The 27,148-nt window shown below is 39.7% G+C and overlaps 1 protein-coding gene across 1 annotated transcript in view; it reads left to right on the forward strand.

Moving 5' to 3' along the window:
• Nucleotides 1-22,899, forward strand: part of LOC141772383 (uncharacterized) — a 44,542-nt gene extending 21,643 nt beyond the window's left edge. Inside the window, exons 11-17 of the mRNA XM_074643307.1 lie at nucleotides 2,127-2,213; nucleotides 7,470-7,622; nucleotides 11,923-12,052; nucleotides 12,183-12,215; nucleotides 12,594-12,691; nucleotides 13,881-13,964; nucleotides 21,951-22,899. Coding sequence (XP_074499408.1) covers nucleotides 2,127-2,213; nucleotides 7,470-7,622; nucleotides 11,923-12,052; nucleotides 12,183-12,215; nucleotides 12,594-12,691; nucleotides 13,881-13,964; nucleotides 21,951-22,052 — 687 coding nt within the window. The 3' untranslated portion in view covers nucleotides 22,053-22,899. The remainder of the gene's footprint in view (nucleotides 1-2,126; nucleotides 2,214-7,469; nucleotides 7,623-11,922; nucleotides 12,053-12,182; nucleotides 12,216-12,593; nucleotides 12,692-13,880; nucleotides 13,965-21,950) is intronic.
• The last annotated feature ends 4,249 nt before the right edge of the window (nucleotides 22,900-27,148 follow it).

Here is a 27,148-nt window from a genome sequence, read left to right on the forward strand (position 1 = left end):
CTATCGCGTCAACTTTGACAGCCCTAATTACAACACATTATCACTCCCAACTCATCAAATACCGACGTGGCCCTCAGCTTCAAATTATGACGCTCTAGGTACCCCTCTAGCATCAGTTTTGGACATGTCAGAGACGGTGTGTCAATATTCTACTTGTTACATCCATAGTGTTCGTTCTAAATAAACTTCAGTCTTCACAGGAAGTTAAGTTTAGACAACAAAACTACTTTGTTAGGGTTAGGAAAAGATCGTGGTTGATGTTGACTTGACTGAATAAGCGAGTGACTAATGTCCATAAGCGGACTATCGCGCACTTTATAATATGTCAGTTGCTATGAGCTTCTAATAATGACGCAGGTGGGTTTACATTGGATTTAGTTGAAAGCCCGGTGCGTTGACGAGTTGGGAGTGAGAACGGGTTGCATATCACCAACATGTGTCTGCTAGTGATTTGCTTTAGCGCTTTTTAGCCAAACTAGCGGTGTAGCCCCACTAATGGCAATGTTGGTCTGACAGTTGGTTGATCCACCACTTTGGTCCAGACCGAAATATCTCAACAAATATTTGATGGATCACCATAACTTTCTACAGACATTCATGGTCCCCAGAGGATATATCATCATATAGTATATCATCATATCCCTTATCTAGCTTTTTATCTAGCGTCACATTTTTAGTTTTTACTGAAATGTCTTAACAACTATTGGATGGATTGCCATGAATGTTTATACACAAATTCAGGTCCCTCTCAGGATGAAATGTAATAACTTTGGTGATCTTGACTTTTCATCCAGCGCCATCATTAAGTCAACATTTTAATTTGTCCAATACTTTGGTTTATGACCAAATGCCCGCCACACCAGTAGCATTCCCTTCAGCCTCAGCTGTACTTTATGTTTAGTGCTAATTAGCAAATGTTAGCTCGCTAACACGCTAAACTAAGATGGTGAACATGGTAAACATTATACCTGCTAAACATCAGCATGTTAGCATTGTCATTGTGAGCATGCTGCCATTAGCATTTAGCTCAAAGCACCACTGTGCCAATGTACAGCCTCACAGAGATGCTTGCATAGCTGTAGACTCTTAAGAAATGTTTTCCTCCAAACTGTTGAAAATGGTCAGATTTTCTGTCTAACCATTCTGACTAATCACTTTCCTCTCAGGATAAATAAGAGTGGCATCTGAGAACAAACGTTCTACCGTTAAAGAAAACTAAAAGCATATTAGCGTTGAAGCGCTGACCTTTTCCCTAAGATAAATCAAATCCTAATAATGCTTTGCAGGTTTCTCTGTGTTGCACTATATGAGGTCTTTGTATGTTATTAAATCATGCCTGTCATGCTTTCTCTGAGCACTTAAATCCTGTGCTGTGGTAAAACACAAAGAAGAGTATTCCTTTTTAAATCTCTAATTTGGTGAACATGAGAGTTTCTGATTATGGATGATCGGAGTTAAAGTCAGCAGAATACCTGAGAATGTGACTACTTAAAACTCAGTGACTAATGCGCGAACACATTTTGTGCACCAGGAGGAATTAAATCGTAAATTGTTACCTTGGCATGGAATCAGTGTGATCTGTTAACCTTGCATTAGAAATTTAAAATGTGTCAGAAAATGTGACAAGACGAGTACTTGAGAATGTGGAGGATGACGTTCTGGGCTAGATTTTTTTTCAGAAACAGCCAAATCATTACATAGTTTTGATTCCAAACACTAATCCTGGTACGTCTCCTTAACCATCAGTCAGACCAAGTGCCCTTTGGCTTTTGGGAGACGGTATCAGAGCATGAGCAAGGCGGTCTGACAATGTGGAATGATTTATTAGAGGTTAGCACTGACTCAAAGGTCGATTAGGCAGCTCAGCCAATCGTTTCAAGGTGTCAAGCCTTCAGTTTCTCTGTTAAATCAGCCTGTCGACAGGCCTCTACTTTCGCCCGAGGTAATCTCGCCAAAGAACTTGAGAATGTGAGAACAAGCTGCAACGACACTATCTCCCTGAAGCACTGCCTTTTTAGATAATTTTAAATAATCACATGGAAATAGGTTGTGGGATGATGTGATAATTACCCTCTCTTCTGTATACACACAGCTTATTACACTCCTACATATTCTCCCTTCTACAGATGTGCAACATCCCCTGCCTGAGCACACAGCTTGACCTGCTGCTGACTTTGAGAGAGCTTCCGATCAGCATGAACGACCTGCAGCCTGTGAGTTTACTCGATCACCTACAGAGTCAAATCAAAGGTTGAATCAGATGTTGCGCTGTTTTAAAAGTCTCTTCCATTCCTACAAAAAAGGTTAAAACCAAATTTATTCCATAATGCAAATGCTAATGTTCAAATACATCGTGGCTTTAGACATAAATGAAAAGAACATCTGGGGATAAACTGACATTAATACATGAAAGCCTTTTTCCCCTCCAGTTTGAATTTTATGTTTGAAGTGGTGGCTGAAGTAGTTTCTGTTCTATTTGCTGGATGGTTAAGAGTCGAAACAGAAATGCATGAGAGCCACTTTAAGACACCTCTCTTCATTTGACGGAGAAGGAAAGATAGATCTTAATCAAATCAAGTCCCATTTTTCTGTAGGTGGTGTAAAGCATACAAAGTTTTCATCTTTATCAGAAACCCAATAAAAACCCACTTTGAGGTTTTCACTGGGGAGAGCTGTGGAAAAATTCATGAATTTAACTTCATTCAACAAACTTCTGGACTCTCTTCAAAGACACGCACTCTTAAATGAAGACAGATGAAACAAAATAAAGAAAATAAGTTATTATTTAAATATATATTATTTGTTTTGCTTTTTTTAAAAGCTTTTTCTTAACCCTTACACATACAGCCAAATGTTTAAGGCCCTGTCTACACATATACAGATATTTTCCCCCTCCTTTAAAAAAAAAAATTTCAGTCAACGCGACCTTCATTTTTACAAAATATCTCCGTCCACATTCGAACGTAAAAACGACTCCAAACGCTCGCCGTAATAATTACATGTCACTACAAGTTAGATCACAAGTTAAGGGTCAAGGAACTTTCCTTTAGCTCATAGAGAGGCGAAGTACCGCCCCTTCCGGTGGACCACCATGGGACCTTATTTTCGGAAAAAATATGAACGGTAGTCGACGGCAAGAGACGAATATTTTTTTGGTCCCGTTTGAGTTGCTCCATGAATAACACATTGTCAATTTAAAAAATAATTTTGCAAGTCAAGAAAGTCGCAGTTTGTTGTAAAACTGTTGAAGTATAAGACTGCAAAAATACACAATTAGAAAGACTACATACCCAAAAGTCGCGCAAGTGACGTCTCTTTGCTGAAGCTACGATGCCTGTGTGTTTCGTACTGGGATATACTCACATGAGCAACGGGTCTCACTCGTTCTTTCTCTTCTTGGCTGATAAAAATACCAGAAGTCGCTGAATAAAACACATCAGGTAAGAAAACGTTTCATTTGTGCGTGGAACATAGCTAAGCTAGCTAGCTAGCTAGTGATGGTGACGTATATTGTGCAAGACAAGAGATGTAGTTCACTGAGCGGTTTCACACAAAACTAAATGATACTACCACAAACCTACAACAATCTGCAACTTTCTTGACTTGCAAAATTATGTTTTAAATTGACAAACATCATATGTGTGATTCATGGCGCAATTCAAACGGGATCAAAAAAATATTTGCCTGTCGCCGTTGACAACCGTACGTATTTTTTCTGAAATAAGGTCCCATGGGGTCCACCGGAAGGGGAGGGACTTCGCCTCTCTATTACAGTCAGTTCGATAACAGTCATTTTTTCGTGGGCGGCTGAGATTCGTGGTCGAACTGCATGACTGTCATCACTCCGCTGTCATCACACGTCTCTTTACATGCATAAATTACGAAAGGGAGGTCATTCAGATTTATGTCCATCGCACTTCTGAGTGCTCCAAACCTCGCCTTCAATTGCCCAAAAGCACATTAAATAACCATTCAGCCTCAACATGTTTAATGTGTTCCCTGCTTTGGCCTTCTATGACTGGAACATTTTTAAAATGTACAGTAGTAATTAGTCCGAGCAGTGCTAACAAAACGTAAAAAAGCCGTTAGTCGGCCATCTGTTGTTATTGTTTCTGGCGCATGCTCATTACACAAAGCAACAATGGGCTTGCGAAAAATGAGGAGAGGACGTCATCCAAGCCTCCAGGAAGGGCGCCTCACTGTGAAGCAAATTTTTTCGTAGTGGCCAAACGGTGGTACTACAACTTCAAAATCTGCCCCATAGAAGGCGTTTTCAAAAATATCTGTTTTTGTGACCCAAAACTCTTTTTGCGTGTGGACGAGAGGCAGGAAAAAGGAAATTATCTGTTTTTAAAAATATCTGTATACGTGTAGACAGGGCCTAAGGCTTGCGCAGTGCGAGTATGTGGACATTTCAGGTTCACCGACTAATCGCTAAAACTCTTATAGTGGATTGTTGTTTATTGGCATTGAGGACTGCAGGGTGTGAAGATATTGCGGTGAGACAAGAATACCTCCCAGCGCCTCGACACTTTTTTTTTCTCTGCGATTCTCTCAAGCCTCTGTTCCTTTCTGCATCAGTGCTCCAGTCCTAATCTCTCGTCTGCTGACTGTTTGAGAATGAACAGACACAAAGGATAAGAATGATGGCACTGTAATCCATTGACTGTGGCAGTAATTTCTCTTTGTCTAAAACACAGAGACAAACATATTGTGTGCTTGCAAGATGACTTGACAAGAAAGATTAGAAATTTCATTAAGTTTCAATTTACTCTGGCTTTTTCTTTCTGCTGCATTGTAGCTTAGATATATTTATAAAAAGGTCATTTTTTTTGTATCAAACATTGGTATTTGCGTGCATCTTGCTATCTAAGATACAGTCCACAGCGTATCACAATACAATGTGTTCAAACATGAAGAGGTTACGGTCCTCTCTGTTGCAGAATACTCCAAATCCTTCAATTTTCTGACACGGCAGACATCTTAAGGCACGAACATTTATAAGGATTTACTCGCCACCTGATGGACATAGAGGCTTTAGGGGAGGAGATGGAGAAGTCATCACCTGGAGGGATGTTTCTCACCCATGAAGTGCTTTGTTGGTGCTCCGCCTCACTGCCAGGATGTCAGGTTATATTCTGCATTGTGGCCCTGGTTTCTTCTTTAAACTCTTTGCTGTGCTCGGTGTGCAGTCTTTTCCAAATATAAATAAGAGAGGCAAAGACACAGAACCAAAGCCAGTGATGCAGTAGACAGGGAGAGCTCTGGACAGGGAGGCATCCCCTGAAGCTGTGATGTACTGAATGGTAAAACCAAATGTAGCTTTTCCACCAGTTTTGTCAATCGCAACAATGCATTCAAACGGGCCCAATGGAGTTGATTGTCGATGTATAAAGAGAACGGAGCTGATGGGAAAGCTAGCGACAGAAGTAAGCGGAAGTATACACGTGTGACTACGTCTAGTTTTCAAAATAAGATGTTGTGCCCGCCGGCCGTAGTCACACACATACGGTCTGTCAGCCCGGCGTAACGTGTGCGATTGTCCAACAGACCGCACTTGTGTGGTGGTGGTGAGTGTGGGGTTGTCGGTGGCATTATCTGACGTTATAGCTGTGAACGTAGCAGTAGCAGTGTGTGTACAATTTATTTGTCAGTGAATAAATGCTACAACTCCTCAGCCCAAGACCCGAGCCAACTTCATGTATCCTGCAACTCCGGCTCAGACTCTGTTAAGGTGGGCTGTTAAGGTGGACCAGCTATTCTCCTTTAAGTGACAAGCCGCTCCTCTGAGTTTTGCTCAGCTTTTTAATTAATCCTTAATGTTTCTTTTAACCGTTTAACCGATTAACCGATTGCATTAATTAAAATGGTTAATTATTAACATCTCTACTCGATTTATTACCTCAGTAAACATTGTAAACATGAGTTTATGGTCTCAATTGCTAGATTGAATACAGCATGATGTTCATTTAGTATATATGGTCCCATTTAGAGTAAAATAGACGATAAAGCGATTGAAAGGTCGCTACCACGGCGTTGTCCGGTCTGGGAGTTGTCCGTGTCTTCGTCTTACAACTTTAACCCTTTCACTGTGTTTTCAGTTCGTGAGAGTTACCTAAAAATGTCTTATTCAGCGTTTGGTTGTACTTAGCTCCACCCTCTCATGTCACTTCTGGTTGCAACAGTTTAATTTGGCAAATGCATGTCTGGTTAACTTCCCCATCTCTTATGAAGAGCAGTGTGCAGCCGTTTCTCTGAACTTTTCTATAAACCATCCGGGGATGAGACAGTCCCGAATGAGGCCAGCCTCCACCCACAACTCCTCACCCACATTGTTAGTTCAGGTGGTGGACTACGAGGGAGAAATTAATAAATTAGAGCAGCCATGCTCTTTTCGGAAATGTAAACAAAGCTTCTGCCAAATGAAACACACACCTCCTCCTATGGTATTGCTCTGCTATAGCGAAGACCATGCATGGCTATGACCCACAAGATTTACAAGTTTTACATGATGGGAGGGGTTAGCTAGTTGCCCCAAATCACATTTTATTGGATACATTTATAACTGTAAAATTAACACATTAGATTAGAACTTGTGTTTAATGTATATTTCATTAATAGTGTCTTTAAAGTAACCTGCTTACAACAGCATGTTAACAGTTTGTTCTGTAATAACTGCATAATTTACTTTTTGACATTTTCTTTTGTAAAATTTAACCTCGATACCAAATCAGATGGCACTCTAAAAGCAGGTTACATGACGTCATGGGCTGAGCGGTTTCATTTACGTTTTGTACAAACTACAGTAGTTTGCTACGATGGCACAGATGGTCCTCTGCAAATCCAGTAGATATAATGTAGCTGGATATCTGCTATCTCTTCTGTGTAATGAGGCTGTCCCACTGGCAAGTTTTGGGAAGTTATTCTTAAAACAGGAGCATATGGTGGGAGTGTTGTTGCTGGCTGGCTTTGGAAAAGCTAACTCTTTGTCAAGGACTATGATTCCCACAGCATCTACTCCTTTTTCCTGCCACACACCATTGGCAAAACCTAAAATCCCACTTTCATTTCTTTTCAGCTTTTCAGTATAATTTCTATCCATATTCAACAGGATTTGTTCGGAACTGGTTAAGCAGGGAAATTGTGTAATATTCTTGAGGGATATTTGTACTTGACACAATTGCATACCAAATAATGATCTTGCCAAACAACAAGGCTCTGATTATTCATTTTATGAGGTCAAATGAGGTGTTGTGAGATTGCTGTTTATCTTGATAATGTAAAACACTAAAGCCTTGAGTTATTTTTGTCTACACTTTGCCAGCACAGACAGCGCCAAAACAAGCTCCAGCCTTACGCAACTTCAATTTCACAAAGTTGTTGTGTGGAGACATGAATGCGAGAACCTGCATGCGGTTGGATTACAGAACAAAATGACTTTGCTCTGTGCCTCTGTGTTTGTCTTCCAGCTGATTAACCAGAAGATCAGAATGTGCACGCAGCTGAACAACTGCAGGTCATTTGTTTCCGTGCTGGAGTACCTCCTCGCCATTGGCAATTACCTCAACGAGAACGCCAGGAAGGAAAAGGCCAAGGGATTCCGACTCTCCTCCTTAACTAAAGTATGACTCCACCACTGTTGCCTGACCTTTGATAGAGTTGCAGTACAAGGCTAATAAGACTACTCATTGATATACACAGCAGGGCTTCTCTGCATCTTCTTTCAACTTTGTCTCTTGCTCAGGTTCACTCAGGTCTTTGACACAGCCCCTCTGACAGTTGTGTGATTGTGTCGCTACCTGGCGTCACAGGAGAAATGAAACTTTGCACAAAAGTGTGGCCGCTTGAGGCTGAATCTCTTAGAAGTGAACCATCATTAACTGCCGTCAGTCAGTGGATCTTTTCATTAACGCAAAATTTCTGAGCCAGTTTTCTGGTACATTTAAAGGGATAGTTCAACCTTTTCGGGAGATATGCATATTTGCTGTCTTGCCGAGAGTTAAGCCCCTTTCCCACTGGAAAAAAACCCCACTAACACCCACTAACATCTGGCTTTTGTCTTTATTGGGAAAGGTTTTAATCAGCATTCATACCCGGGATAAATGACTCCGCAGTCACGAGTATTTATTGTCTCCAGTTCCAATCAGCAGTCATGGAAACATGACACCCGGGAGGACACGCATATTTTAGCCCCTTTTCCGGTGCTATGCAATGTGACGTTCTTTGAAGTGCATATATTATAAATAAAATCAACAGGGATTTGGACAATTATTATAATATCTGAACGTACAAAACATACAATTAATAGGCTCTCCTCAAAGCCAGCAGATTCTTTTCCACTGTTCCAACAATCAGCAAGTCTGGTTTGAGAGTTTGAAAGAAAGACTGAATAAGTAACAGATATAAAAAAGAGGTAACCACTGTAATATTTTCACTGTTTACTAACCCTGATTTCTGGTACGTTCGTGACATCTTATGTGACACACCAGAAACAAGACCCGGTCAAAACTGAGTATATGGCTGAACCATGAATAGTTAGTCTGTGAATTTGTGGCTAAATTGTTATACAAATAAGTGGTCATGTCTATAAGGTTAAATTCAGCGGTACATATCCATGAGGTCCGGCGAGGACACTAGGGGACGCTTTGCTCCACTAAACTGGCCGTTCAAGTGGTGACATACCATATCATTGAATGCACCTGATTGGTCCGTGGTTTTCTGCTTTCCGTTTCAAACAGGTAACAACATGGCAGCCTGCTCATAAACTTTCTGTTACTCCGTCAAAACAATCCACCAAAATCTACTTCTGAAAATATTTTAAGCGAGAAATAGGCTATGCCACTGCTGAAACTCGTTTCATTTTAGAACTAGATCGCCTAGTTTGACAGCTTGGTCCAAGTTTCGTGAGCTGGACACGTCGCGCTGGACCAGCTCATTTGCATAAAGGACTGTTCCCCGCACTTGGCCGATTGTGTAACTTCATCACTCAGTCAGTCGCTCATTGACAGACTTTTGCGTTTGTAGGGCTGGCTTTCTGCGGTCCAACCAAAAAAGACAGAAAGGCAAACTTACTGGCAAAGGGACAACCTATTTTTAGCGTGTTTTCCCGTGTTTAAAAAACCCCGCCTATACGTGCTAATTTTGGTGGAAAAAAGGTATCAGATGAGAAGATTGATACCTCTCTCGACAAATCTGTCCAGTAACTATTAAACGGGAGCAAGGAAACAGTTAGTTTAGCTTAGCATGAAGGTCGGAAATAGAGGGAAACAGTTAGCCTGGCTCTGTCCAAAGGTAACTAAATCCACCTACCAACATTTCAAGCAAACCAGAGCTATATCTCGGCGTGGAGCAGAGACTTCCTGAAGTCTGCTTGTTGTCTGGCAACTTCAGAATGATGACATGTCTTCAGGAAGTCACTACGCCCAGCTAACAAATGGTCCAGCACATAATCCCAGTAAAACCACAACGTGTTGTTTCCACATCTTGGTTTTTGTACATAGTAAACAAAAAAGACATGTTTATTAGTGAGCTTTAGAGGTGCTGGTCAGGGGGGTTTGATACTTTTGAACAGAGCCAAGCTAGTTGTTTCCCCCTGTTTCCAGTCTATGTGCTAAGCTAAGCTAACTGGCTGCTGGTTGTAGCTTCCTATTTACCACGCAGATACGAGAGTGGTCTCATCCTTCTCATCTAACTATCGGCGAGAGAGTGAATAAGCATATTTCCCAAAATGTTTAACTATTTCTTTTGAGATTCAGCAGTCCTTTGATGTATAGTTCTAAGTCGTGTCTAGGGTTTGTAAGAGTATTTTCAGCCTCTCTCTGAATTTAGTTTGAGCCACACTTTTGTGTGCATGTCTCTCTACTGGGAAGGTTTAAGGGGCAGTGCTCTTGGCACAAAAGTAAAACGTCCTCTGCTCCATTTAATGAAGCCGAGGCCTCGTGTTCCCTCAGAGGTGTTTCCAGGTCTAATTGAGAATAGTAAACTGTTGCTGCTCGAGACAGACTCATCAAATTAATGGCCGACGGCTTCCAAGAAAAATGCATCGAGGTTATCTCAGATCTTCTTTTGGTTCTTGTTTTTTACTTGTGAGCGTCAATACTGTGTGCGTGTCTTGTATATGTAGTCCTCAGAGACTGGCCGGGGCCTTAAATTGGTAAACAACCTAACCTAGAAAAAGAGAGCACTTATCACAGGGTTAGAGAGGTCCCCCTTGCATTTCAATTATGTGGCACAATCAACAGCAACATGGCTTGAAATTTAGAGTCATCATTATCATGTTATACAAATACAGTATAATTCACTAAAGCAGCTCTGTATCATGGATGTAGAAAGAGAACTGGATACGGCATTCGAGGCGGGTCCCCGTTCATTCCTATGAAAATTGCTCAGTGAGACATGAAGCAAAAAAAGCTTGACTTCCGAGTAAAAAATTACCCAGATCATCCGGCGATATGCCGCATCCATTGCACCAATAAAGCACACTAGCGTTTCCTTTAACTCCGCCTCCCAGCCCTTGGTCCAGCCTCGGACTGCATGATTGGAGGAAGGAAAATAACTATTAGCTTGTAGTATTCAGCTATTAGTGCATTTTACAACTTTTAAGACTTAATTATTTAAATAAGGTGGGGCTGTCAAAGTTAACGTGATGACACAATAATAACGTGTTAACGCAAATTCATTTTAACACCACTAATTTCTTTAATGCCTTAACGCAATTTGCAGTTTAAGCAAGCTCAGTTTTAATACCTAAGGAATCCATTGGTACCAACCATGTCAAACTAGCTTGTCGTGAAGGAGGCTAAATAACGCTCCAAACTTTCGCTCAATTTTGGCGAGGAAAAACTGTCATGGCCATTTTCAAAGGTGTCCCTTGACCTCTGACCTCAAGATATGTGAATGAAAATAGGTTCTATGGGTACCCACGAGTCTCCCCGTGGAAATTGATTTCCATATTCCATATTTTCCTCCACTCCCATGTTGATAAGAGTATTAAATACTTGACAAATCTCCCTTTAAGGTACATTTTGAACAGATACAAATGTGAGATTAATTTGCGATTAAATATTTTAATCGTATGACAGCCCTAAATGAAGGGCAATTAAAGTGTTGATTTACCTCAACAACAAAAAAAATATCCGCTGATTTACAGACGTCTCTTTCCCAACGTAAGTCTATGGGAAAGTATTTTTGGGCCCAATGGCATCACTTGACGGACATGGAAATTGTAACTCCACTGTTAGGCCACTATGTGAAATTTGCTTCAAAACGTGGCACGCTTCCTTTGGGCTTGCTCTGTATTTACAACTTCAATCTCCTCCTCCATGTCTGCCCAAATCACGTTACCTTGCGAGGCAGCTGGATTCACAAAATCACTAGATCCCGCAAGAATCGCAAGATCACTGAAGAATAGCCACCACGGTGGGAACGGTATTGCCAATTATCTACCAGTGGACACTTTTCTACTTTTGCACGGTACATACTGTCATATCGCCCAACCTTAAATCACAATTAGTGCTACTACGACTAACTATGAATAATAAAAAAAGCACTACAAATGTGTGGAATTTACAAACTGTTTTATATTTAATCACTGATATAGGAGTTTTACATTGGTATTATCACTCACAGCGCGGTGTTAGCAAGGTTATCTAAAATAGAAAATCCAAGGTAAGCCTTTGTTGAAAATACAAATTCACTACACAATGGACATGTGGCAAAGAAAGAAATCTCTCACTAAATGTCAACAAAATTCTTTCCCTGGCCTTCAGTAAGGAATTTTTTTTTGCAGCAGCACATACAAGTGTAAATATCACAGCTCACGCATGTTTTACTTCCTTTATGTCATATGTCCTTGTGCTTTGTGGCAGGGGACTATAAGTTTGTCAATGCCTCTTTTTTCACTTTTGTTTTCTCCGTCCCCAGCTCTCCCAGGTCCGTGGGAAAGACAGGAAGTTCACCTTGCTCCATGCCCTTGTGGAGCAGATCATGTTGCATGAATCGTGCCTGGCCACTTTTACCCAAGAGTTGGCAGAATTTGAAACTGTCCCGGGAGGTATTTGCTAACCAAGATTTGATCAAAGCTGAAAAAAATCTGTGTAGTACTTTTCAATTGAGGTCTGTTAAGTGAAACGTGTATTTTCGGTGTGGGTCACTGTTTTTTTTTTTGTCTCTCTGTTGGATAGCTTCCATCAAAGGCCTGACCGCAGAGGTAGATGGTGAGTAGATCACATTTTACTACTGTGTCCAAAGACTGTTGTTCCCAAATTTGCTGAGATCACTGTAATACTGACCCTACTTTTTTTGTGCCAATGTGAGTTATTTGAGAGGAAGTGTGATGGTAACATTTACTAGATCTTTCTGTAATCGTACTTTCACTATAATTTGTTGAAACGCCATGATCTCATCGTCAAGGGAACATATGGGCTCAACCCAGTATATTGTCTATATGATGACTTACAAACAGTTGCTACAAGCACAAATACAGCACTTCACAGGATCACACAGGAGACAACATCTGATTTAAAGCAGCTATTTGCTTCAGTGGTCAAATATGATGGATGGTAACCAAGGTGTGTCTGTGTGTGTTGCTTCAGTCCTGAAGAATGAACTGCAGAAAGTCATTCAGTACAGACAAACTTCCAAGAAGACAAATGTTGGAACTCAGCACCCAACATTCTCCAAAGACCTGAAGGTGAAGTAGTAAATCCTGTATTTATTATTTATTTATGCATTCATTTAAAGGGACAATGTGTCTTCTTGTAAACAAACACTGTATTGACTACATTGTTTCTCGCACAAATTAATTGTTTATTATCTGCTTTGTTTCCATCTAATAGTGGTCTTCTTTTGTTGGCACATTTCTGCCTGTTATGGAGCATTACCGGTGTAAACGATTACAAATACATTATTTTTATATGCACACATTATGTGCTTTGAATATTCAGGAGCAGCAGCCAATTTTTTTTGAAGTAATCCAAAAACATGACTTTCTATTAGGGCTGACAAAATTAACGTGATAATAACGTGTTAACGGAAATTTGTTTTAATGGCACTAATTTCTTTAACGCATTAATGCAACTTGCGATTTATAGGTTGTAGCGGACTCAGTTTTAAAGCTAGCTAATGAAGATACTGGCATCATATGAAACTAGAGAACCTAAGGAATCCATTGGTACCAACCACGTCATACTAGCTTGTCGCAAAGGAGGCTAAATAACGCTCCAAACTTGCGCTAAATTTCGGCGACATTGGCCATTTTCAAAGGGATCCATTTACCTCTGACCTCAAGATATGTGAATGAAAATGGGTTCTATGGGTACCCACGAGTCTCCCCTTTACAGACATGCCCACTTTATGATAATCACATGCAGTTCTGGGGCAAGTCAGTCAAGTCAGCACACTGACACACTGACAGCCGTTGTTGCCTGTTGGGCTTGAGTTTGCCATGTTATGATTTGAGCATATTTGTATGCTAAATGCAGTACCTGTGAGGGTTTCTGGACAATATTTGTAATTGTTTAGTGTTGTTAATTGATTTCCAGTAATACATGTATAAATACATTTGCATAAAGTAAGCATATTTGTCCACTCTCATGTTGATAAGACTATTAAATACTGGACAAATCTCCCTTTAAGGTACATTTTGAACAGATAAAAAATGTGCGATTAATCACAATTAAATATTCTTATAGACTGACAGTCTGACTTTCTATGCCATCTTTCATGGTAAATAAAATAACATGTACAGTATTTACTGCCATCTGTCCAGTTCACAAATACATAGTTTGACCCCCTAAGAGATAACAGTAAACTTTGAGCAATGATTGACTGAACGAATGAACAAACCAGGAGTCCCTTGTGCTTTTTTCTCTACACCCTAGATGGCAATTGAGAAATATACTGCGGATCTCTCTGCGCTGACGAAGACATGTGGGGAGATGAAGAAACTCTACTCTGTCATGCTGGTAATCCATGAGTTATTATTTCAATATCTCTTTTGTACAGCCTCACAGATGGATTGTTCTCTGTTCCAGTAGTGCCTAGATGGCCCTCTTGTCTCTTCAGTTATTTGTCATCTTACAGCATATCCCCCCCCACACACACACACACACTGAGAAGAGTACATATATTTCATGGGGGAGATGTCCCCAAGGTTACTTGTTTTTCACTAGCTGTCCTTCAGGGCTTACACCAGGACATGATGCATCTGATATAGTGGTTAACTGCGGCCTCCACATCATTTAACAGCAAGCACCGCTGATTTGTAGCCTTGAAATACGCTATACTCACTCCTTTGGATAATTTCTTCATCCAGACCCTTAAATGTGCGATGTTACATCAATGAATACTCTACAAAACTATGAGAAGGCTGTGAGAGCACCCCTGGTGGGTTTCTGATTTGTGCTTTTTAAAAAAAAGCAATATTAGCCCACAAGGACACATACCACAAAACTCTTTTTTTCATTTATTGGCATCTCATTTTAAATTACAATGCATTCATTCAGACTTGCTGTATTTATGATTTAAGTGCTATCTGATTTTGACTGGACTCTCTGAGACCAAAAACAATGATCATCTTTCATGAGTTCGTCTGAGAACTTTACTCGTCTTTAAGCATTTGTGTTTACATCAGACCTCTCATAAAGAAAACTCCTCTGTCACACATATCATCAGATTTAATAGAGGTACCGGGCCCTGTGTATTTTTATTTTTATGACATTGTCTATAAAAGGAGGACAGTTTCTTTGCTCACCAATCTTGTTAAAATAAGGTTTATAGAGCTCAGGCCAACTTTTGACATCTTAACACGTGCTGTCTTTTTCTTTTTATAGAGTCCCGACCAAAACTAATCAATACAAAAGTAGTGCCTATTTTCTCTCCTTTCCCATATCTCTACGGACAATCCATCATCATAGAGAGCCCACTTACCCTTCCTGATGTGTTTGAGCACTGAGGTATTATAGTGTGAGCTTTAGGACTGGTAGAAAATTGTGTTATATTAAGCCCACAATTAGATTCCTGTGCACTGCAAACTTTTTCCACAACTCACACACGAGTAAGCAAAGGGGGGATTTTACTGAACACAGTCAATGCTATAAAGTGAGTGCACAAAATAATAGGGATATCCTTCTGATACTCAATTTAGAGCCTTGTTTTTACAACCAACATTGTCTCAAACATTCAGCATCCTCCTCGAACTCTATCTACGTCTCTTCCTTTGTGACTGGTGAAGATTTAATAAGAGGAATCTATTGGGGGTAGTGTAATGGTTTTTACATGTAATGTCTTTCACAAGGTAAAGGAATAGTTGGTAAAAATGCTTGTTTGCTTTCTTGCTGAGAGTGAGATGACAAATGTCTGTAGCCTACGGTAAATATGAAGCTACAACCAGCAGCTGGATAGCTTAGCCTAACATAAAGGCTGGAAACGGGGAAACAGCTAGCGTAGGTGACTTCCTGGAGAGCCCCCATCAAATCACAGCCCTTGGCAAAGATATAGTTTGGTACATAATGCCCGTAAATCCAAAACTTGTCAATTTTACACTTAGATTTTTGTACAGATGAAACAAAACAAGACATAAAATGCAATTAAGTGAGCTCTAGCAGTTTCTTGGACGGAGCCGGGCGAGCCAGCTCACCCGTTGAGAAGTATACAAATATTTTCGGTTCATTATGAAACTATGGCAGGACAAAATAGACTACAGCGGGCCACCACAGTCTATGTAATTAATGAGAAACACTGCATTTAAAACTCTACCCACACATCACCCCCCACAGTGGGTTGGTTTATGCATAATCATTCAATCTGTACATACAATCTGTAATAGACAATCTTAGGGACGGCATTTTCTCCCATGAAAGTGTATTTCCCAAAATGTCAAAACTATTCCTTTAAAGTGAAACATCCTTACAAGATAAATCTTAATATTTCAGCATTATTCCTTCCCCATTATTCTTAACATAAATCACTCTTCCATGTATTATTGAAAATGGTCTGGTGGTGTAGTGGCTGTGGCCTTTTAAAATTTTATAATTTGACCTTTATCTGTAGTGTCCCCTTCAGGCCAGGAGTTGTTTTTTAATCATCAGGCAGCGGTGCCAAAATAGACCATCATTCATGCATGTTTAAATGAAAGTTGGACCAGTGGACATATTTCATTTACTGTATATATCACATGATTTTTCTTACCATTAATAATTATGTTTGAAATAGAGGTCAACGCCAATAGGACGTTGTACAAACTATCGTTATTTGTGGAACTGGGCTCTGATAGTGGCCGATGGCTGCGCAGCCACCACCAGTCATGCAGGGACGTACATCACCGCTTTGCGTGGATTGTACATCGGCCTACACATAGCCTAATGAGGGCCTCTTTTGTGTGTGCATGTGATTAACTTCTGCTCATAATCTAAACAACTGTGAAAGACCCCATGAAATAGCACTCATACATCGAGACCAGGAGAGTGGTGGAAGTGCTGACACTCGACAGACAAGAGTTACGTTTATTTATTGTTTAGATAGTTCGAGATACTTTTTTCAGAAAGTAATTTTCCACTCTATGAAAAAACCTTCAAAACATTATTCTGGTGATAGGGTTAAAAAATATGGGCTAAAAATTAGTGGTCCCTGGAACAGCTATTTTTGAGGTCCCAGGGAACAACTGATTTTACAGCAAATAGACAAGTGGTATTCATGTATTCATGTCATATGACCCGTTTTCCGTTTATTTTTTCCACCCATATCTCTCCAATATACAGTATAACGCAACACTATCAGCTCTTTGTCCACAATACAAGACAGGCAGAAGGGGAGGAAAAGAAATCATTCAACTTTGTTACTTTAACTACAAATTTGGCATTCATTCTGCCAAATAATCCAGCCACGGAACCATCCATTCATGAAATTAAATCGCACACTTTAGGATCCTCCTTACCCCGGGAATATACACCAACATTAAAGGGTTTGTAAGAGAGGCATTTAACAATGTAACGGGACATGCAACAGAAATAATCCTGGCCAGCCATAAACCACAGAACAGCAAATTGCCCATTGCAAATAAATAGAACATATTCCAATGATGTAATCCACCAAATCACACTTCAGGGTATTCTCTTACTAATGATTACATTTAGAGTGACAAACACTGGATTAGACCTGTCCAGGGTGTACTCCGAACTTCAATTTTGAAGTTAAATTCCAGATTTATATATTTGTTTAGGGTATTTATTACTTTGAATTTGATGTACAGTTCCAGTTTTATTTATTAATTAGGTATTTATTAGTTTGAGTTTGATGCCAGTTAGTTATATAGATTGTAACAAAGTAAAAGATTGTTCATTTCCAATAATGTTGCATTTTTTATCACACGGGGTATCGGCCGATTAATCAATTTTTCCTGATCCAAACTATTGTTATTATATTGTTTTTTGAAAATCAACTTTTGGTCGACCTCTAGTTTTTCAGTTGTAGCACATCCCTATCAGCCCATTCTGTGTCTTCTTTAAATACTAGAGAACACTGCCACCAAGCATCACTCCTCCAAGTTTAGACTAAATCAAACCAGTGGCATTTAAAGATGGACACAGTCTAATTCTTAGTCCCCAGGCCTACCTGCATCCCCTCCCCTCCTGCTCTCATTTCACTGAGTGGGGACCCTGGTATAATACTGTGTGTGTGAAACCTCCTGCATATACAATAAACCCCTTCAGGAGCATTGGAGAAAATGATAGAGGCTGACTGGGCTGTGGTGGTGTGCAAGGGATTAGCAGGTTGGGGAAAAGGCGTCATATTTAGTCACATCTTGTCTCGCGGAGAATTCATAATGATGCCCTTGAATAGCAAACATGCTAATTTATTAAACATAGAAGAAGCTCATGGAAATTGCTGGTCCTTTTTTTAGGTTGTTATTTTGGAGGTATGATTTTAAAAAGTATGAAAGGTTCTATGTGTAACTTTCTCGTTGTATTAATTGTTTAAAATAGTCGTTCCCTGACTTTCTCGGTTGCTCGGTTTCAATGTAAAGGACTCGGGATGTTTTTTCCAGGGAAATCCAAAGGATCTGAGTGCCTTGCCTCTCTTCAGCTCCTCTACAGCGCCAACAGTGCAAAACTAGCTTTTAGCTTAGAAATGGAGACTGTTAACATCAACAAACGACCAGCAACACAGTCCACACAGCCTACTGTGTTTCTATTCTATGCATTTTGCAGCGGCAGCCCGGTGACGGACTTTCAGTTGTGGCTGTAGCAACTCGGTCAGCGGAAAACCCAGGGCCTGATCCCGGGTCTGATCCCAGACCGCCCTGATTACCCACAGGATCAGCAAACTTTCTGTTGCTGCAGTTACACAGGTTAGAGCCTGCTGTGATCCCCGACGCTAGGGTTTGCAATAGCTGAATTTGCGTTGCTACAGCAACTAGCTGAAGGTCCTTCTCAGGAGCTGGTGTCCGCTCTCCTCCCAGCGAAGTAGTCTCAGTTGCGGGGAGTGAGGCGGAGGGGCCGCGTGTTGCGCCAGCTGGTTTGTTCTTGTCTCGTTTGTGGTCTGATTAACAGTAAATTCATCCAATTCAGTGCCCCATATCGCTATTTTCCAAGCTACTGTAGCCTTCACATTTTGCGGAGAAGTACAACAAAGCCCTTTCCCCTGGTATATAAACATGTTGTGGATATGTTAGTTGGCTAGCTTGCCAAATTACTTCACCAGCTAACATGATCCATGATACTAACTTGTGTATTATAACAAACGGTGTTGATTTTAGCCATAGACTGTAGACTATATAAGGATGGACGACATGACAGCTCCCCAAAAGTGAAGCCAAAACATCTTGATCGCCCCCTGGTGGCTGGCTGCAGTATAGGTCATAAATCCTGCCCCCTCCATGTTAGTGGCTGGGACATGGGCCAAACTAAAAAGTCAAAATACACGTCAAATAATTTTTTTCCAAGGATGGTTTCAGTCATTTAAGGTAGTTCTTATCACGCTGATGTATGTTCAAGTGTTCATTTTTCTGATAAGTTTGGTTTTAATTAGCTATAATGATGCTATAAAAAGGGGGTGAGACGTTGTGATTAACAGCTGCTCTGAGTGAAGTAGTCGCGCATAATAGAACGTGCCAATTTGATCATAAATGTAGTTATTGAGAAATTATGGTTAGTTGTTATGTCTTCCTAGCCAAACAGCTACCGGGGGTGCTAACGTAGCAGATAGGCGGCTCACACTAGCAAGCTGCGGCCGTACTCGCCTTGTGATTGGCTCAGGCGGATGTGATGCCGCAGCTCCAGCCCCCCAATAACTACTTTGCAGACTCTGGCTCCAAATGAGAAAAATCTCAAGATGGTAGTCTATGATTTTAGCCAACAATAAATAATTTAATGGTGCAAAGTAAAGATGTATAACTAACAATTGCTTTCTACTAGCCAAAAGCAATGCAAGGCAGGGGCAGCCAACCAGCTAACCATAATTTAAGCAAAGATTAGCCAGCTAGCTGTAACTTAGCTACGCTGCATGGATCCGGTCTCACTGGAGTCATTAATAACAATGATTTTCTGCAAGTTACACATATAACCTTTAAATAAAAGGAGACCTTTTATGTGACATGCTCTGCTGCAACATTTCCTCTCTAATAATTTGATAGATTTTCCAAACAAGCCTGACATGTTGCATGGAATGCATTCCTTGTCATAACATTGACACTAAAAGCTGACAGTTATGTTACATTACCAGCTTCTCCTCATATAATGCATATCTTCAAAACACCATGTCAGTACGACACGATACAAGGAAATCAATTCCACCTCAGCGACTGAAGATAAGGTGCATTAATCTTGCTTCTTCAAGCAAATAGCTCAAACCTGCAGATTAAAGATGATACAAGGATGATACAAGGATGATACAAGGATGATACAAGGATGATACAAGACGCTTCTGTTGGGTGTAATGAGAGCAGATTTTTGCTTTGGTAACACTTTATTTTAAAGCTCCCTATTTAGCTTTTAAGCGTCTTTGAGATCGCTAAAAAGCGCTATATAAATCTAATATATTATTATTATTATTATTTATAAGTAGGCTACTATATAAAAATTGCAATAAATGGTTTATAACTCACTATAACATAGTTTTTTTTATTAAATGTTTATACTGTATAGTGGTTATAAATACTAAATAGGATGTTAAAAGTGTAATGTTACTTTTGCATTTTGCATTCAATGCTACTTTTTTCAAATAAATTCTACTTCTGATATTGGTGGAATCAGTACAGCAATTATGCTTTAGAAGGAGCCCTGAATTTAGTTTTTCATTTTGTAGCTTAGCATTTACCACCGCAGTAAAATACATAACCTATGCAACCAGCAGCCAGTCTCATTATCCTTCTTATCCTCACTCGTTTAAGTGGAGACACATTGATTCATAGAACAGGCGCTCCTTTTATTCCCCTAAAACCATTTTTGAAATGTGGTTTGTAGATTTTGGGGATTTACTCGGCAGTGGGCATCGCATGTGTTTGTAAAAATGCAGGCAAATATTTAACATGCACAAAATCAAACGAGGCTGACCAACTAAAGGATTATGTCACTCAAACTGAGCAAAATAAAAACTCCACTGCCTTAATTGATATGTATTATAGGGGCATATTTTTCAAATATTGGGAGAAAAGTATGCAAATAGACTAATTTGCACATCTGATATGCAAGAGTGATGTAGAGAGAACAGGTGTTAATAATCAACTGACATCTCAGTGTCGCTATTTGGGACTTGCACCTGTGTAAAACTTTCAGAAATGTTAATACAAATATATCCACTGTCACATTTTGAGATTTTGGCAGAGCTGAGGGACGTTTCACCGACAATGCAGGTGTTATTTTGATGGTTTAATTATTTCTAGACTGGTTCAGTCATTCATTATTATTAATGAATCACTATTTAGATTTATAGTGATGAATTAAATTCACTTTTCAATAATATATAAAATACAGTTTTATTACTGTTTTATTTAACATGTCAGTGCAATTTCATATTTATTGTTTAAACTTCCAATACATTCAGACACTAATTGCATAAGTATATTTTTAAGGTGAGTTTTCCCAGTAAGAATTGTAGTTTGTTATTGTACCATTTGTCCATCTTTTAATAAAATGAGTTGCCTCTTTCCTAAGAGTTGGATGAGAAGATTTATACCACTCTTACATCTTGATGGTAAATATTAACCTACAGCCAGCAGCCCGTTAGCTTAGCTTAGCAGAAAGACTGGAAATAAGGGGAAACAACTAGCCTGGCTTTGTCTAAAAGTAACAAAATCTGGCTACCGGGGAGAACGAGAATATGCACTAGGGCTGTTGCAGTGAAGGAATTTCACCTGCAGTGCTAATGATTGGCTCAACAGCACGATATACAATATTACATACACATATCCCAAAATGTCAAAGTATTTCTTTAAAAAGTCTGTAATGAATGAATTTCTAGCACGTTTTGTCAGTAATTATATAAACAGAATAAGGAAATAAAGCACCTAATGGCATTTTAAAATCTGTTAAACATAATAAGAAGGAGAGAAAAAGAGGGGAGAGTGATGGCAGCATAGCTTGAGCCAATTAGTACACTTAGCCACTGTGACCCTTTCTGACAAAGTTTGACTTGAGAATTACTAACACTTTTATGCCAGCAACCCTGAACCACCTAGGTGTAAGTATTAATTCCGCAGTGCATGTCTACCTCATTGTATAAGTGCACTCAAGAAATGGATTGCATGCTGAGGCAGTATATGAGGTAATTATATCAAAAGACCATTGTTAAGAAGAATACGCATGACTCAGGCACCGGTTCACTTATGAAAGTGAATGCAGTTGTTAATTGTTAAATAATATTTATACAAGATCAAAGGTCTCAGAGGGCGTAATTGCTGCTGGACTAAAGTTTTTAATATCCAAGCAACTAATCCTGTTTTTTCTCCCTTCAAGGTTAAATTCGGTGAATCGGCGGATCAAGACTCTCAGGAGCTCTTTGGGTTGATCTGTCAGTTTGTCCACGACTTCAAGGAGGCCCATGCTGAAACTATATGAGTTATGCCTACTGTATAGAGTACATATGAGAAACCTGAGACTGCAGAGATGCTCATTAAACAAACCAAACAGGTTCAGAAAGATTAAAATACAAACAAAATATAGGACATGGATTTATATTTTTAGCAGCTGTTTGTATTTTCTCCTATGTATAGATATATTATTTTATAATGGGCATTGGATGTGATTCATTGTATAGTGAAGTGTATAGTGATGCTCATGCACCTGAACGACGGGATGTCAGTGGAAATTGTGAATATAAAACTGATCTATGTATGTTGCATTATTTAATGTCAGAAGTTGGTTATATTTGGATCGACTTCATGTTTACTGACATGATTTGAGACGAATCGGTAATGCATGATATGCAACTCCTGGGTTGTAAGAAGCACTCGGATGCTGAAGTGTGCTGCTAATACCCACAGCTGTCTGCTGGCAGAGGAACAAAACAAACATCACTTCGGAGGCCAGCTGAGGCTGGTGTACTTTGGGTGTGTGATTATTTTGAACATGCAATCGTGCTGTGGTCGGGGACGTTTTCCTTTCCCGGCGCTCCAGGAGGAGCTCCAAGGCTGCCTCTGATTAAGGAACACATCTGCACTGTGGCATGACGAGAAACACAAAATTCCCCTTCAAAAGGTAGAGAGATATTCTTAGCACTGGTTAGAAGTGATTTATGTGTTATACAGGTTTGTGTGTGTGTGAGACATTTTAATCAGTTGACAGCGAAAACACTATTTGTAGTGGTAACTGTGAACCATGGTGGTATAATGAACCAGACCCCTCACTGGGCAGGAGAAGTTGCACATTTCCACTGACTTTAATTAAAACACTGTATCTGCAGAAACTGGGGATTCATTAGCACAAAACATATTTCTATTAAGTGTTTCCTTCACAGAGGTTTATCTTATTATTTTTCAAATTTCCAATTTGTCAAAATTGGAGCTGGGTTGATCATTAAGGCTATTTTTTGTACCGCTTTTGGAATTAAAAAGAGATAAGTGACTTAACATTGTATCATGTACACAAAATCAACACTAAAAGTCACTTCAAATTACACAGGTTTCCATTTTCTCTCTTACTTTGGAATTAGTTTCTCTTTTAAAGAGACACAGATAAATATAACAGATATGCATTTATTGTCCCCTCATTGTACGTCACAATCTGTATTGCAACACGGTTCTGTAACTTCTAAAATACCTTGTCATTATGAGGATTAAACCACAGTTTGTATGGGCTCTGTTGTACTCGGCTTTTCACTTTTGGTTCTTCAGGTCGTTACTGGGTTTTTCTAGATCTGTGTAAAAAGTAAGACATTGGATTTTACTGCTTCCTCATTTAAATGTTTGTCTAAATGTCAGGACATTTTTCATTCTATTTTCAATGTAAAGGCCCTTTTCACAGCAGCCATTTTGACATGTCATTGCAGGGTAAACACAGGTGTAATTAATAACATTATTTATGGCCCTGTTCCATTTAGGTGTGCCAGAGCCCTGGTATCAAAGAGTATAGAAACAGAGAGACAAAACTCCAGTGTTTTTTTTTTTATAGAACAGCCGATGCCGCCATTTTGGACTGAAAACGCTTATTATATTTATAATTTTTTATTGTTCAACACAGGCCATTTCGGTAGAATATGACAATAGAAATGAAATAATATTGTTTTACTTTTGTACGGCACTTTGTAGGCGGACGTTTTACTGGCGTCAGGTAGTCGCTTTCAGTCAAAAATGGCGGAAGCGTAGCTTTGCTGCTGGGCGCTAATGTTGCAAAGGAACAAACAATTGACTTTCACTTCTTGGCAATATACGTTCTTTACTGGTATTGTGCATGCTGGTCATTGGAATGGGTGTGACACACTAAATAGACACACCTGTGTTTACCCTGCTATGACGTGAAAATGGCGGCTGTGAAAAGGGCCTATTCTAAAAACTATGTGATCATTTCTAACCCATTTTACACTGACATTTTCCCTCTCAACGTCGCTGTCAATAAAAGAAAGAAAATCCATCAGTTTCTTATCGTCTGAGCATCTATCTTGCGCAGACGAGATCCCGTGTTCTCAACCATCGTGGGAGAAACTAGATGCCCTGCCGCAACAAGACCAATCCTCGACGCACAGATTTCATTTCAACAATCAAGGCTACAAACTTGGCTTTGGTAAATAAACTCACGTGGTTATTGATTGATGCTTTATTCACTCATGTTGATGATGACCCGATGATGCTTTACCGTACAGGGGATGCGCCGTGTTATATTCAACACACCATTTTTTTTATATATATTGCGCAAGACGAGATCTTGTTTTGTTCATAGTCTCTTTTATAACATATATATATTTCTCAAAATGTTGAACAGGCATATATATATATATATATATATATATATATATATCATATACATTATTTGAGATTAACTATGGCCAATTGTGCTGTTAATCGCGATTTAATATTTTAATCGACTGACAGCCCTAGATTAAAGTTATTCTTAAAAAATAATGCTATTCTGGTTTGGTAAAATGGGTGAAAGACTAGAAGGGGAAACAACGGAGTTAAGAAGTACAATTAGTCAAAAAACACAAATTGTATTGGGGACCCACTACGTTGAAAACATATCAACATCACTGCAGTTGTTTGAATTCCTGGTCTTTAAGCAAAGCACTTATCACTTGCGTGCTCCGGTGGAGAAAGTTCATCAGCCAACAGCTGGAGCAGGAAGCTGCTGGTGTGAAGGTGTTGTTATTCATTCTTATTATTATTATCCCTACTGTGAGGTGAGAACAAACTTCGGCAACATATTTGCAGCAGAAAACAATGTTTCATATTTGAAGCATCTGTAGTATAGTTCATACCAGTTCGGTGGAATTCCTTATGCTCTAGCCTTCACAGGTTTCTGTGTGGGAAAAGCCTCTGTTTCTTCTTCTGTCTTTGATTATATCCTCATGCTATCATCGCATGCCAACAACCTGCCTCCTGGTTTCATGAAGTGGACAAACATGACAGTTTTAGTCAGCGGCTGACAGTTGCCCCTTTAATTTCTGTGAATGTCGAGCGACATTGTATGAATCAATTAAAAAAAAAAAGGCACATAAACATACTGAATGCAAATTTGTATGTGTTCCATGTTGGACTGCATTTCTATTTTGGTAACGTTTGTTCTGAGTACACTGCCTGCTTAATTGGCAGCTGAGGGAATAAAACAAATTCATATACACCCTTTGCAACAGCTTCAATGCACCTGCCTATTACTTTTAAGCAGCTGTAATCAAAATGTTTTTATGAACAATGGAACCAGTAACTACTCGGGGTTTTCCTAACTCACAATGGGCCTTTGGAGGGTGACTAAGCACTGCAGTAAGCATGATCGGTCCGCGTACAGTAAAGACAATGAGTCTGTGTTATAGAGCCCCGCTGATACTGATTTCTATGATTGATTCTGATATCGACATATCGTGCTATATATTATGCAGTATATACAGTATATACGTGTCACAGTGAGGACATTTTTCCACCGATCAATTAACTTGTGACAACACCGGAGTTACAGAATACACTGCACATTTTACAAGAAAAGATGACGTCAATATATGTAGAGCGCTTACTTTGATCTTTAACGTTGGATAGCTGTGTGTCTGGGCTCTCAGGTCAAGCTTTCGCAGCGATGCCGCAGGTTTCGACCTAGCGCCACTGAGCCACCGCGCACACCGACTGTGACCGCTCCGTCCTCCGCACGGCGATTGCCTCTTTAACATTATGGTTCTCTTATAGCACTGGTTTTAAATCCGACATATCGCTATATAGGCGTTTTGCTTATCACTTTGACACCAAATCCTCTGCCATTGTCTTGTCTGTCAACTCTCTCTCGTCCTTTGTGTGTGAAATCAGGCTCCTGCTTCTCTGTGCTGAGACTCCGTACCAAAGAACTTATATTGCCAAGAAGTGAAAGTCAATTGTTAGTTCCATTGCAACATCTGCGCCCAGCAGCAGAGCTACGCTTCCGCCATGTTGGACTGAAAGAGACAACTGGACGCCAGTAAAACATCCTCCACCTCCAAAGTGCCATACAAAAGTAAAACTAAATTATTTCTATTCTATTGTCATATTCTACCAAAATGGCCTGTGTTGAACAATAAAATACAATAAATCAATAAAACCACAATGGTGGCAGCGGCTGTTCTCAAAAAAGCAGTTTTGTATCTTTGCTTAAATACTCGTAGTCCATACGGAGCAGACACCTTCAGTTTGTAGAAAATGAACTAAATGTGTTTTATTTCTATTCAAAAAAAAGAAGAGAATCGACGGTGGGGGCGATGGGCAAGTGATGTAATCGGTCAATGCCAGCACATATCTCTGATTGCCTCTGGCCTATTGCCTATTTTATTGCTTTGAAAAGTGGCACATGTACTTCTTTGGATTGATATTTAATTAGAGTAAAAGTATATACAATGACATTTCATACAAATGGGCCTGCTCCTTTTTGAAGATTACCAAAGCAGCTCATTATGTGCAACAGGGCTGTCTGATATGGTCAGTGTGTTATATGCATAGTACATACTGCTTTTGACCACTAATTAAATTCCTTAGAGACTTGTTCTTTTTTATCTAGTCCCAGCGGTGGGTCTGAATTTCTTCTCTTTTTTTATTCGTCCCTTTCAGATGATAAAACGATCCGAGAGTCCCCTATAGACTGCATCAGTTTAAATGGAAATAATTGCTGTAAGGAGCTGGTAAAATATTAATGTGATTTGTTCGCTATCTGATGAGCAGCTTTAGCATTTTTTAGAGACGTCGTCGCACCTGGAGTCTGGGTTTGGCAGCGCCATAGATTGCTGTACACACACACACACAAACTGATGAAAGGATTTTTTTCTTCAGCTGGTTTTTCTAATCATTGAACTTCAACTCAGCCTGACACTGTGACACATGAGTGCTTGAGATAATGCCGTGTGTGGTTCATGGTGAAGTAGTTTTTCAGCGCGAAGACCCGCCACTGAGGACAACAAGGGCATGTCCAACGAATCTTTACAGCTGCCAGCTGCTTTTTCCAGACCAATTTTCAAACCAGAGACACCAACTAAAAGACAAAGACTGCAGCTA

Source organism: Sebastes fasciatus, chromosome 8, assembly GCF_043250625.1.
Source record: "Sebastes fasciatus isolate fSebFas1 chromosome 8, fSebFas1.pri, whole genome shotgun sequence".
NCBI classification, from domain to species: Eukaryota; Metazoa; Chordata; class Actinopteri; order Perciformes; family Sebastidae; genus Sebastes; species Sebastes fasciatus.